Source organism: Rhamphochromis longiceps, linkage group LG17, assembly GCF_057381845.1.
Source record: "Rhamphochromis longiceps isolate RC_006_pf linkage group LG17, R_longiceps_female_GT1.1, whole genome shotgun sequence".
NCBI classification, from domain to species: domain Eukaryota; kingdom Metazoa; phylum Chordata; class Actinopteri; order Cichliformes; family Cichlidae; genus Rhamphochromis; species Rhamphochromis longiceps.
This window is the reverse complement of record NC_140573.1, coordinates 23,163,017-23,177,781: the sequence shown is the minus strand read 5'-3', so window position 1 is coordinate 23,177,781 and position 14,765 is coordinate 23,163,017. Positions and strand designations below refer to the sequence as shown.

At 39.1% G+C, this 14,765-nt stretch overlaps 1 protein-coding gene across 15 annotated transcripts in view; it reads left to right on the top strand.

Annotated features, from left to right (window-relative positions):
* The window catches only part of celf2 (cugbp, Elav-like family member 2), a 243,829-nt gene extending 235,561 nt beyond the window's left edge, over positions 1-8,268 (top strand). For all 15 annotated transcript variants that reach the window (XM_085387809.1, XM_085387806.1, XM_085387808.1 and 12 more), the window contains 2 exons: positions 1,211-1,383; positions 3,458-8,268. In XM_085387809.1, the coding sequence (XP_085243935.1) occupies positions 1,211-1,338 (128 nt within the window). In that variant the 3' untranslated portion in view covers positions 1,339-1,383; positions 3,458-8,268. The remainder of the gene's footprint in view (positions 1-1,210; positions 1,384-3,457) is intronic.
* The last annotated feature ends 6,497 nt before the right edge of the window (positions 8,269-14,765 follow it).

The window sequence follows — 14,765 nt, the reverse complement described above, 5'->3', positions numbered from 1 at the left end:
CTGTTAGGGAATTGCATGAAAAGCTTGACAAAGAAGAATTCAGTGCCTCCTTTCCATCTGGATTTACGTTTTCCTTACTGGTATGTTTTTGTGTGTGTTTTTTTTTTTAAATACTAGAGTAAATCCAGGGCAAATACCGTGTAGATTTGCATTTGTATGGAAATCAAAACCTAAATATTACACATATCCAATCCACAAGCAGCAACTAAGGAAAACAGAACTAAATCAAGCATGGATCCAGGAAAAAACTACCGTCTGGTACTTGTCAGAAAATGGTTTGCGGGGATGGATGTGAGACAAGCGAGACGAGGAGTTTACTGTCAGTTTCAGAGGTTGCAGATATTACAGGGGGAAGGGAAGCGTTAGCGTAAACAAAAATGACTTTTTGCGGAGAAGATAGAAAAATAAATCTTAGTATATACCACAGTCCGCACCAAAACCTTTAATTTTACTTTTTTAATCAAAAGTGGCCTTTGCCAAAGTAAATCTGTGCTTTAATGTTACCTACAATCTGTTTGTTTGTTTGTTGCTGTAGTCTCTTATTATTTTGTTGATGCAACGAACGAACATCCCTTAGGCCATCATTACAGTTTAATCTTGTCTTATTGTGTACCAGGAGTGTTTTTAAACATATCAAAGACCCAGAAACAAGGTAAGGATGCCTTGTGAAGTATTTTTGTCATGCAAGAACTCGAGAACAAGGCGACACTGTAGCTTTAAATTGATACCATAGATGCATCTAGTAAAAATCTCACACAAGTTAAAATCAGTGACATCGATCTCAAGGTCAGAGCAAGTTTTCTGAAAATCGAATGTGATAACTTGAGAACAAGGCGATGTAGGATTTATGCAGGTAAGATCACAGCAACAGTTGCCTCAAGGCAACTGACACTGTAAGGAAAAGACCCTACAACATTAGGTAGAAACCCCAACAATCAGATGACTACTTTTAAACAAAGAGTTGGTGACAATGGGAAGGAAAAACTCCCTTTTAACAGGAAGAAACCGAGCACACAACCAGGTTCAGGGAGGGGCAGCCTTCTGCCATGGCCGGTTGGGGATGAAGTAGGCCAATGTTAGGCTGCCTGAAAGTCTGACTCAATAATGTTTTAAAAGCCTTCTTGTTGTTATTTTAATACAGTTTCTTCACAACTGACCTTCTTCTAACTTTTCCTCTAACCGTCCACTTTTCTCTTGCGCCCCCTCACAGGCTTCGTCAGCTACGACAATCCAGTGTCGGCACAGGCAGCCATCCAGGCCATGAACGGCTTCCAGATTGGCATGAAGCGGCTGAAGGTGCAGCTGAAGCGCTCCAAGAACGACAGCAAACCGTACTGATCTTAGCACTAGGGTCTATCTGCTCCCCATGTTAGCACTGCTAGGGTAAGTCCCCCCACAGAAAAAAACAACAAAAATGATGAAAATGAAAAAAAAAACAGCAAACCGAGCCACGACCTCTCTACACAGGGACTCGGGGGTGAGGGTTCAAGGGAGGGGATGTGGGAGGGAGGGGGAGACGACCTACAACCACCCTGAGGGAGACACACGCCTTGTTTTCTTTCTTTTTTTTTTCCTTCTTTTTTTTTCTTGCTTTTTTGGAGACTCTTATGTTCAAGTATTATTATTTATTACAGTTTTTTTTGACACACATGAACGCTTCCATTACCACCATTACTTTGTGCAATTTTTTCTTTCTTTTTTTTAATAATAATGGAAGAAAGTAGCTTTTTTTTCCGATTTTTTGCTTCGCAGGTATTTAAAACTTTTCTCGGTGATTATTTATACTTTTTTCAGGACAGACGTAAAGACAAAGGAGCCATGAAGATTTTTTTATTTCCTCTCTCTCATTATGAACCTGAGGCCTGGTGAATGGTTCATTATTACTTCTTTTTTTTTTTTTTTACTACTTTTTAAAAAAAAAATTTTGACGCGCACGCCGATATGCACATTCGACCTTTGACCTCCGCGGTGTTGGTTGCAGGCCGCCGCTGCTTCTCCAAAAACCCCTCTACGCCTGCTGGCAACCCGGGAGCAAAGGCTGCAAAACTTTTAGTGGCCTCTTTTACAGTATAGTCAGTGGTAACATCAACCTGCCGTACAGTTACAGTCTACCGCCGCAGGAAGGAAAACAAACACGCATACTCCAGCTTTTATTTATGTGAAAATTTAAAAAAAAGAAGAATTTTTTTATTTCTCAAAGGTAAAAATGAATAATTAGTAAACACATTTCTGGGTCAGATCACATTGGTCTTTGTTGTGAAAGAGATATTACAGCATGTAGAGCATTTTCAAAATAACATCCAGAATTTGATGAAGGCTATGACAATGCTATTACTACTACTAATAATAAAAGAGTTTATGGGTTAAGGGGGTAAACTGAAAATACTTGATGTTTGTTTGAAAGATTAAAAAAAAATAATTCAAAGTACAGAAAGCCACAGGCCTGTAAATTTTATTTGTAAAAAAAGCAGTTCTATTTTTATACAGCATTTTTACTGCCTCAGATTTAAAAGAAAAAGGATTTTATTTATTGCCTATCGTTAAGTTATTGGACTCCTATAAAGTATACAGCATCATTATAAAGTAGACCCTTGTGGAGAAGTCTCGTGGAATTGGGTTCTCTGGTGTTTTTTTGGTGTTTTTTTTTAGTGCAGAAAACCACAGTCACCAAAACATTTCGCCGCCATTCGACGCCCCTCCCACCAGCACCACCACCACCACACTCCTCTCTGTGCTGTTCACCCACCCACCCATCTATCCATCCATCTCTCTCTCTTATTACCACTCTCTCCCTCTCTCCATCCATAGTGGGACTACTTCTTTCACTTGTCGAATTTCAACCTTTTTCCTTGCGTTTTTTTTTTTAAATTTCATAATTTTTTTGTTTGTTTTGAGTGGTTTTTTTGTTTGTTTTGAGTGTTTTTTTGTTTGTTCGTAGCCCCTCCTTTACCTGCCGACTTTTACAAAGATCTGAAAGCAGAAAGGAACGAGTTAAAAGAACCTCCCCACCCGTTCCCCGTCTTAAAAAAAAAAAATTCTCCCAAATGAACATCCATCCGGGATCTGATGGATAGCGCTTTGGGTGCTCCTTTGTTTATTTCTTGTTGTTTTTTGTGTGTGCGCGTACGTACGAATGAGTGAACGTGTGTTGTTGCTTGTTAGTATATAGACTTGAAACATCAATATCATTTTATATTACTAAAAAAACCCAAGAAAAAACAGATTTAAAGCTAAAATATTTGCAGATGAAATCAGTGAGTGGTGTTGCTGTTCTGCTGTTTTGCATTGTTGTTCGTTTGTTGTTGTTTGCTGTTTGTTGTTGTTGTTTCTCCTTTATTTAATTATTTTTCATTTTATTTTATTTTTTTACATAAAAAAAGAAATGCTGTAGTGGTGTGGTGCTCTGGCTCTCTGTGTGTAACTCTCTCCTCTCCCGTTTTTTCTTTCCCCCTTTTAGAACAACCCATCTCCATGCCTGTTAGCTCATCGTTTGCCTAGCATGTCTCCGTGGTGTCGAAAAAAACACAAAACTTTAAACAAAAACAAACAAACAAAAAATACCCACCAAAAAAAAAGTGCCATCGTCCTCCTCCTCCTCCCCCGTCATTGTTTTTTCTGATGTCTTTTCCGAGCTCACCTGATCATAACCTGGTTCTCCTCCTCCTCCGCCACCGCCGTCTACTGACCTTTTTTGAACTTTTAGCTTTTTTGGACTTTTTTTTTTGTTTGCTTTTTGGTCTTTTTATGTTTTTTTGTTGTTTTGTTTTTGGTTGTTGTTTTTTTTTTTGTTTTTTTGCATGTGACCTCATTTGGATCTGTTTTCCGGGAGGGTTTCAGGGAGGGAGGGAGGGAGGCGATAAGGGAGGTGTGGGTAAATGAATCAATGTGAACAACAACAAGCTGCATTCGTATGAAAAACAACAAAAAAAAAAGACTGAGATTTTTATGGATAAAAAATGTTCCTTTTTTTCTTTTTGAGAAAAAACAACAACCTGTGGCAAAGTGATTTCCATACAGTGTCTTTTTCTTTTGTTTCTTCTTCTTTTCTTCTTTATTGTTGTTATTATTATGTCAGTTCCTTTTCCTTCCTTCTTCATTTAAAGTAAACTTGAAAGTTCACAACAGGAATTGGCGCGTCTTCTTGCTTCTGGTGCCGATGGAGAGGAGAAAAAAAAAACACACAAAAAACACACACAAAAAAAGCCACAAGAGCGCGGGCCAGAAGCAGTCGGCGTCAGTTTCTCTGAGAAATAAGACTACTTCCAAACAGTTTTGAATAAAAACTGTCTGATCAATATTAGACTCTCTCAGAGCTCTCTAATGGTTTTTACATTTTTCAGGCAGTGTAAAGTTTTTTGATAAGGCCATTTTAAGTGGCTCTGTTTCTCATTCAAAGTCTATATATAGAACCACTTTTTTCTAGAGTAGTTTAAAGGTAAAAATAAAAAAACGACATTTGCCCTGTTTGGGGGGGAGAAATGCTACCTACTTGTGTCACCTTTTGCTGAACTGACTCACAGATAGACAATCCGTGGTTTAAATGCACATGATGAAATGACCTATATTTTCTACTGTTTAAATGTATAGAGGAAAAAAAATACTACGATACCTGTAACCCGCGTTAACGTCGGTGCTTCTCGTGAGTTTAGTTGTGGTTTCATCACAAGTCTAACGGTCTTAAATGTCTCATGTTTTTCAAGAGAAGACTAAAAAAAATCAGTTTACTTGAACAATAGACAAAGCCTTTCATATTACTATAACAGTTACTTTGTTTTTTATTATAATTTTCTTCTTCTTTTTTTTAAGGAGTCCCTATTTGCTAAATTTCCTGTTGGTTAATTACCTATATGAAATTCCTAAAAATATATATAAATATAAATATATCTATATATATATATATATATATAAAATGTCAGCTTGTGAAGCATCAATGTCATTATTATTTTATTTCTCTCGTGGGAAACAATATTTAGATGTGTTTTTGTTGTTCAGCAAAATGTCTTATAAAGGAAAAAAAGACAAAATCAGTGGAGTTCAGTGCCAAATTCTGAAAGGTACTTCCTGCCTAGCGCGTCAGTGTATTTCTTGTGAAATTATTTGATAACATGGGTATTTTATTATAAGTGTTTTGTATGGATCCCTCATATTTAAAAATATAGATTTAAAAAAAAAGTTTGTTAACTTGCTATTCTGTGGTCTTGTTGCCTGAAAATGTCATGTTTGCTTTTTTCTTTGTAAAGATGTAACAAAAAAAAAACAAAAAAAGAAAAAAAGTGCCCATGTGTCATATATATATCTATACACACACAAACATTCATACACACACGGACATGCGCACACACACTCTCGTGCAGACCTCACAGTTTACTTTGTTATTGTGCATGAGAGCCCCTGAGTGTGAAAGCCTCTACAGCAACCGCTACCGCCCGCCAGCGTGCACAAACACACACACACACACTTTAAAAACACACACACGAGTCACGCACTGATATTTTTAGCCATTGTACAGCAGTTTTACTCATCAAAGCCTTACCACAAATCTTTGCACTCCTGTTCTATCTCTCTCTATCAGTATCTCGCACACAAACACAGACGTCAGGCTTCAGCGTGGATTGTTTTGATTGTTTTCCCGCGCTCCGTCCCGCTCCTCAGCTCCCCCCAAAAATGATAAATAAATAAATAAAAATGGAGGTGAGAGTCATACACAAAGCCTTATTTCTCAAGAACCCTCTTATCCCTTTTGTTGAGTTCAGAACGTCTCAGAGTTTGCGCCGTTTGTCTCAGACGGCGAGGATCATTACTTTTTGTGTATCACCTCAGACGAGCGTGCTCGCTTTCATGATGTAAGCACAGCGCAAGACTCGCTCGTTCACAAACGAGCTTCGATCTTTTGAGGAAAAAGCACACGCCGGTGTCGGCTGGTCAGAGGAGTGAGGCGGGACGGGTCCGGAGCAAGTTTTGAGCCCATTTGATTTCCCCGTCGCCGAACTTGATCCTTCTGACGTTTCCTCCTCTTCTTTTTTATATAAGCGGTCATGAGACTTCTCCATGTGCGAGTCTTGTGGTGTAAACGGGCCAAAATCATTATTAGATGCCAAAGTGTGTTATTGACATTCATCATAGTCGAGCCGTTTACATGGCACAGTGTTGTCAGTCGATTCAACTGCCCCCCGTCCCCCCTCCCTGAAAGCCTAGTTTACGGTCTGCAAAAAAAAAACTACAAAAAATTTAAAAAACACAAAAAAAAACTAAAGATGGCAGCATTATTTTCTACAGAAGCTCACCAGTCGCCTTAACCAGGGAGCGTTGTACCAGTATTACAGGAGATGTTGTCAGTCAGTGATGTGTGCCAAGTCTAGGTTCACTTTCGTGTGCCGTTAACCTCTCACTCGTCTGGGTTTTCACTCTTCTGCCATTTCGTCCGATCGGCCACAGCGGGAAGGCTGAAATGGCTCCTCGCAGCAGTTGAAGGCGATTCAGAGAGAACGAGAGAGATGGAGGCATCTGTTTGAAGGATGCCCCTCTCCGTCTGGTTGTTGTCTCCCAGGCTAACCGGGGTTATTAGAAACAGGGCTAGTGGAGAGACGTCTTATTGGAATAGCGACGGGGGAAATAAAGCGCTTGTTGGTTGGAAAGGGAAGGGTCACGTCCAGGGGTCCCGCGCGCAGGCGGAAACAACAGCCAGAGCCGAGATGAAGGCAATACAGCTTTCATTATCCGCTCTCCGAGACCAAACGCGATGCCAAACTTTATGCGATTTTACGAAGGGAGGCGAGCAGACTTCTTTTTTTCCTAAATGCAGTACACACACACACACACACACACACACACACGAGGCGTGCCACAAACAGCCATAGCTACCTGTACGAAAGCCGGACAGTCCCCAGATCAGCGTCGATGGACCAGGTTTCGTGTAGTCGCGCCTTTTTTCAGCTCGTTCCAGCGCTGTCCTTTCCACATTCTGAGCGTCCCAAAAAAGCAAAGACAAATTGCCAAATCTCACCGACTTGCACAGAAGCCCCACGTCGCACAGTCTCAGTGTGAAGCATCTCGTCTTTTTGTCCATGTCGAAGCACAACAGGGCCGTAGAAACGGAGTTTCTGTCGAGCGGCTCGCCTCAGGGGCTGTCATCGCCGATGCTCGTTGTAATCTTTCTATCTTGTCACTGTTCACTTCTCTGTTCTCCTTCTTTCTTAATTATCTTAAGTGCTATTTATAAAACAATGAAATCTGAAAGGAAAAAAAAATTGAACTTGTCGTTATTTTGCATTATGGCTTATGTCAAGTTTTTTGAGGAAAAATGTTTTGTGTGTTCTCTCTTCCTGTGGCGTAAAAAAAGAGCTTGTTGTCTGTAGAGATAATCTGATTTTCTTTTCTTTTTTGGGGGGTTGTTGTTGCTGTTTGCTGTTGTTGATTTGTTTCTTTTTAATTCTCAAAAAGGTTTTCAAGTAGTTTTCAAAGTTATTGTCACGAGAGAAGCCAAAGTCAATGCATTTCAGTGGATTCTGTAAGCGTGATGTATGTTTGTTTGACAACTCTTCGAAAATCTGTCACTGGATGGGATTTAAAAAGTACAAAAAATGCAGGCTTTCCTATTTCTACAACTGATTGTACTTATGCATTTTGTACCAGTGGAATTTTTTATACTGGAGATTAAAGGATACAACAAAAAAAATCTTAGAAAAAAAAACAAAAAAACGCTGTCTGGCCTGGTGGTGTGGCCTGACCCTGACTGGTCCCCGAGTATGATTTCTAGCTGGCATCGAGAAAGTTGGCTTTTGATATAAGATTTTCTAGGAGATCTTTGGCTTTATTTCTTTCACTTCTTTTTCCTCACTCGAGTGTTGTTCTTTCTTTCTACCTTTCTTTCTTACTTTTTTTTCCCTTTTTGTCCAAAAAACAGAGCGTAGGTGAGTGTCAGATCTTTCATTTTTTGCTTTATAAATAGTTCTTAGCAAGTTTGTCTATACAACAGCGGTAAGTTTCATTTGACTTCTGTATTGTGCCGTCTACACGATAAGACAATTATAGAAAAAGAAGGAATAGAAATATTTAGTCACCTTCAGTGGATTAATGTATTAGTTTAATAAAGAGATCAACTAATTAGAAGATTTTTGCTTTTAGCTGTTTAGATTTTTCCGGTTTCTCTGTCCTTCTCTGTGAACTAACTGTGTAGCTGAAGCAGTCAGAATTATTTTTGTAAACGTATGTTCTTGTGTGATGCAGTTTTTTGCTTCTGTCTCCTATATTAAACCATTTTTCCTAATACTTGTCTCTCTCTGTGTTGTTATGTTCCAGTGGCTGTCTGATGTTGTACTGTTTCACAACCTCTCTCCCTGCCATTCGCTCGTTTTCTCTCTCTTTCTCTTCTTCGTCATAGTCTCTCTTTCTCCCTCGCATTCTACCTTTCCCCTCTCATGTTCGTGTTTATTTATTTATTTTAATTCATTTATTTATTTTGGTTATTGTTTTGTTTTTATCACATAGTAAAGTTGACTTCATCCGCAATGACAACTCACTATGCTGTTCTCACGAAACATAGTAAATATACATCGAGGTGTTTGTATGTATATTACTGTGTAGCCCAAGTCGTCGCGCGACAGTCAACAAGTGTTCCCCAACCCAAAAAATGGCAACGCGGGATCCTGCAAATCCAAATTTGACCAGGAACAACTAAAAGCTTGTTAGTTGGGTCTAGAAATCCCTTAGCTTGAAAGAATGGTTTGACATTTTGGGGGAAAATACACTCGTGCGCTTTCTTGGTGAAAGGTTAGGCCTGCTCTCCTTTAGGTCTTTGAGAAATATATATCTCTAGATCCTTGGAGTTGCAGGGACTTGGTGACCTTTAGGTTGTTTTCTTTTCCCAGTGTCAGGTGGAAACCATAAAAAGTTTTTCTTAAACTGAGTACATACTATTACTCTGTTTTATGTGCACAAGTAAGACTACAAGTTCCTAGTGGTTAGCACCACCTTTTTCAACTGGCAACAAGTCCTTCCACATCTTGACAGGCAGTGCTTGTTTGCTTCAGGTCATTGAATGTTGTGTGCCAGGTGAGCTTTGGCCATCACCCTGTTATAGACTTCTCAGTGGTAGATGACAGACTGGTTACCCAACTGAAGGAATAATGGCAACATTAATGTGAGCTAGTTAGCTGCAATGGCAGATTTGGATTGGTGTGGTGTTACATGGATTTAAATTATTGCCATCACTGTAGAAGACTTAGGATTATGTGTGGTCAGGGTTTCCGTCTATTTGGAGTCATAGATAGTATAAAAGATGAAAGTGACGCCAACGCAAAAGTTGCTTTACACTTGAGTTCCACCTAATGGCCAGATGTTGGGCGATACCTGCAGTTGCAAATGGCCAAAGTAGGGTAAAACAGTTGGCACCACAACAAAACACCTTTAGCTAGGTTCAAATTTTACATGATTACTTTAGTCTTTGTTTAGTTAGCCGTTAGAAAGCTAGCTGAGGCGCTTGGTGAAATTGTGTTAAAATGCTTTAAATATAGGTTGGATTATAGGTTAGAAACTGCAACTGGAGTTTTTTGTGAGCAGAATTGTCAATGAGGATTTTGTTATCTCCTCCAGTGTAGACAGGATTTAACTGTCTTTATTCAAATAAACATTAAACAGCAACTGAAATAAAGTTCCTACACTTGGCTAGCTTATAGCTCCCTATTTATAGCCATTTGTTCTTTTACACATTGCTTTTTGCACAGATTAAAGATTAAGGGTGTTAGTGAGTTTTATAAACATTGATGATGAGTGGCTTTTATTTCACATATAGGCGCAGCTGTTACCATTCCTTAAGCTAACTTAGCTGCTAGTTATAGCCTCTTTTGTACTAATGTCACCTCATTTAGTTCATGCCAAGAAAGCAGATGAGTGCATTTCCCTAAATGTTGAATTATACTGTATATTGCTAAATTATTTGCATTCAGAAGCCATCTTTTACTAACTTTAGTCCCACTGAGGACTGTGACATTTGATATTTTTACCAACTTTTGAGATAAACCCTGAATTGGCCTTGAGTAAGAAGGTTGGCTCTGATCGGGGAAAGGCTAACTGTGAACGTTCCCACATCAGGGATCGGCCTACGCAGTCCTCCTTCCTGTGCTGTCCGCTGTCCTGGGCGAGCCCTGTCCACTGTATGTCCACTCTTTGTCCAATCCACTCCCGTACTGTCTCACCGTCACAACTGCATCCCCAGTAGAGAGGAAAGAGAAGTCAAAGGTCAAAGTTTTCACCTTTCACTCACAGATATCAATCAGGGGTTTTTGACATGTGCTTGAATTGCAACAACAACAACAAAAGTGGTACTTCTGCTGCGATCATCAAAGGTTACCTCAGAGGAATGACAATAACTGAAGTCTTCAGAAATGGGAAGATCTGGAAAACACTCGCTCCTTTTAAACGCGTAAATGCGTATTTTTAAAATGGGTCTAATAACTCAGACAAACTGCAGATCCCCTCACATCAGTGGCTCTTTAAACCAAAGCTGCGACAAACAAAGCTCAGATTTCTTCTTTTTTAGAACTACATATCACAAATATTCACATAGCTGTATATTATGTGCTCTCTGGCACATTATGGCGTCTTATCCTTTTCATCACTGCACCAGTCCACCTAGTCTGTTATTAAATATTGATTGTGAGGTTCAGGCAAGGCATACAATAAACTACCTTCAGCCTGTGGATCCTACCCATGGATAGATAATATTACACCGCCATTATTCTCAATGTGTGGCCTGGAATTCAACAAAATATCTGCAGCTCTGAGGGTTTTTTTGTTTTGTTTTTTCAATTAGTTGTTGGGTTTTATCCTATTTGTATAGAATCCTTTTTAAAACATGAGCCGAGATGGGAATGTTTAAGCCTTCGAACCATCAAAATTTGAACAATGCTCAGAAAGACATGCAGAACATTTTAAAGGATTTGCGTGCGTCCTGTGTGAAAGGTGACCATCACATCAGCTGTCACCCAACATGCTCCCAGATTCAAGGTAAGAGTTCAGTCAAACACAATAATCAAGTCAAACAGAGATTTGATCAGAGTGGATGTTCGAATTTCAACTTTTCTACTTTGTTTCCTTTTGAGTATTTTTAACACTGGACGATTTCAAGAATTCAGCACTTTCCTTTCTTCTCAAATTTAAAAAGTACTTTGAACATCATTTTAGCGGTGCAACAACACAGTTTGATTTATAAAAGATTTGCAAACACTCCAATGAACAATATATTACAAAGCCAAATGTGCAGTGGAGAAAGGAAACGAATAGTTCCAGTGATAACAGACACTGTTATTTAACTAAAAAACATCATTTTTCTACAGTTGTATCCAGGTGACCTTAAGAGACACCACAAAGGTGTCCTCTAAAACACACCCATCACAAAGCCTCTCAGCCACATTGAATGAATAACACATGAATAAATCCCACAATCAATACCAGACTATTAATAGCGAGTAGACAGCAGTGATACTGGATCAATACACCAAACACAAAGACACTGCGAATGAAAATAGAGGAGTCACGCTAAATGCAATGTTGGAACACCGGTGATGGTTTTGGAGTGTGACCAAGCCACTGCGAGTAAATTCATGTCGTATTTTGAATGATACGAGTGGAATGTACTACATTAAAGCATTGTGCAGCTGATAATCAGCCCATTTGTTACTACTGAATCACACAGCTTGTGTATTATTCAGTCTCTGACAAGAAGCGAGACATGCCAAGGGGGCTGACACACAAGCGCACACACTCTCAATCCGTCACATTCCCAGTGGAAACGTAGAGAATTCCTTCCTGCGAGGAGCGAGATGGGATGCTCTGTGCTCGCCGTCGCCACTGAGAAGCAGAGGAGAGAAAGCAGGAAATTGGTCGGGTCATAGAGAGAGGATGAGCGGAAGAGAAGTGTTTGATTTGAGCTAATTGAAATTAACAGCCAGCAGTGGCTGATGCTCCGCCAGAGACAGCAGACAGGAAGCCAGATTATTCCCAATGGGGTTGCTTTATAGAGGGGTCAAAGGTCAAGGAAGATTTGCTGCACATGTTTAGAGTTCCAACACTTGTCACAGGTAATGTAGTTCAAGGAAAGGAGCGTTTTTCTCCTGGTTACAACATTTTCCCACTATAGATACCAGGTATAAAGTTGCTATATATGGTGTATAAATCATTCACAGAAACAGGTACGACCCCACAAAGTTGGAGAGACTCTTGAAGTAACAGAGGATCACCTATGAGGAGGACGAACACTCTTTTAACAGCAAAAGACCTCCAGCAGACCCGGGCTCAGGAGGTGGCTGCATCCTGCGTCATATTTTTCATTCTGTACCTCCTTGATTCCTTTCCTCCTCTCCTGTCTTCCTAGGGTGGAGACATAAGGAGAGAGGACTCGTGAAGGTCTAAATACTCTCAAACTCCCACTGGCTGGATTGACAATTTAAGTTTAGTAGTTGGTACTGGTAGTAACCCCCCCAGTGACATCATATTTCAGTTCATGTAATGGATACTGTGCTTACAAGGCCTCAAATATATATATATATATATATTAATCTAGAAGAGTTAAAAAAAACATTATTTTACATGTTTAGCTCCGTTTATTTCTATTCACTGACCACTATGGAAACACAGAAGAGAAAGATGTGAAAATCCTGCTTTGTGTCATTTAAAAATGAAATATTCATCAGCTTTCACAAAGAAGATCAATTGAATTGGACTGTGTGCTTATTAACAACCGTTTTTAAACTGTAATGTAATACAAAATGGCAAGAATAAATATACAAACAGTACAGGAACTTTATCAGTGCCAAACACTAACACCAAAATGAGGCAACTTTAAGAATACAAAGCACGATTTAAAAAGGTAATTACTGTGTTATTCTTGAGAGGGACCGCATTTTAAGAAGGAAAAATATGCACATTTTACTAAATACTTGCAAATTCTGTAAATTAGCAGCAAATAATAATAATATGATCAAATGACTTTAGTTATTGTGCAGAACTTTAGGTTAAAAAAACAGCATGAAGAAAGAGCTCCTCTATCGGAGTATATTTACTGTAAGTACATCAGTTTTGTACTGAGCTGATTACATTATGATTTACATCTATTCAGCTTTTAAAGAACAAAACCGTTCGTTTCCCCACTTTTCAAGCTTCACTTTGAATCCGGCGTGCCACGGTGAAGAAAACAAAAAAGACACAACTGAGACTGAAACTCCAAATAAAGGCTCTCTTTGGTATGCAGGTAATTAAATTATAGTCTTGATCAAAGGAAGGCCTGGGAGAGCTTTTTATTTTTATTTTTTTCATATTCACCTCCTATTTCTTATGCATTCCTTTGAAGAACTGAAGTGAGTCATTCCCCTTTGTTAGACAAAATATTCACCGAATTGTTATGCTTATGCAACGCTTAAGCTTGTTGGCAGAACACGGAAGAACCGGAGCAATATGCGTGTAAAAAGCAGCTACTAAAAGGAGTTTGTGCATGTGGCTCCCGTCAGCAGAGTCAGCTGATGCAATGCTGCCATCTTGTGTTTTGAAAAAGGAAGGAAAGCCGTGATAAAAGGAAGTCCACAAAACCAGCAGTCACAGAGGCGATGCTCTGCTGATACCACACAAAAGAGCGCATCGCCTCAGTATCAGAGGATAATGCCTGTGTGTGTTTGGTTTAAATGGGAAGCTCTTTGATGAGATTAGCACAATATACCATGCCCTTCATTAGGCCACTTATTCCTCACTGATATTTGAGTGTCCCGGATCTCAAATCAGTGTTTGATCTCTGCCAAAGGCTGTGTTTGTGTATTGGTACTTATCTCCCACAGCACCCTTTAGGCCTTTGAAGTAACAGTAACACTCCTGTGCACTTCAGTCACTACCTGTCAATACACACCATAGCTGAAAAGGTGGAGAACAATGATTAAAAATTCAGATTTATTGTTATTTTAAGCTGACAGCAGCATATGCACAGAATAAGCCCTGTTTGATGAAACGAGTGTCTGTCCCATAGCTGGAAACATGGAGCCAGCTTTTGAATGATTCTGCTTGTAATACTATTCATTAAGGGTGGTGTTACCCAGCTGGCATGAAACATAATGGTCTCTCTTATCAGTTCAAACCTTTAGTTATGTTATTTATATAGCAGTAGTTCACAGCAACAGTCATTTCAAGATGCTTTATATTTTCTGATTGACTGATCCTCTGTGAAGATCACTTAGTGAAAGTGGGAAGAAAGAACTCACTTTTAACAGGAAACTGAACAGAAAGTGTCACTTTGTGTTTACATTATTGTCTAGAGTGACAAAGCTAACATAAAAGCAACCCTAATGTGAGTACTTATAGGAACATCATGTGCAGCCATGGGTGACCACGTCGCCCACTCAAAGACTGTATGTAAAAGATGGACATCAACTACCTTACCTGTTCTGGAATATGCATTTTAAAGTCTCAAAATTAGTATTTTGGCTTTCACTGTGTTTGTTTGTTTTTTTGGATCATATTTAAAGGAAAAGAGTCAGAGAGAATGTCACTTACCAAAACTGGATTGTGTTTTTAAAATGATTATTATTGTGTTTTATTTCTTTATGTATTTTACACAGGACAAAGTACATGTCAAGCCATATTATGAGCCAGATAATTCCAGTAAAGATGCCCCAAAAAGCATCAATGGCACAAATAAAGTTCAAAATAAATCACAAATATGCCATATAGTTTATATATGCCATAAAATGAATGACAGCTTCAAGGATGCACCCTTTCCCCACTTC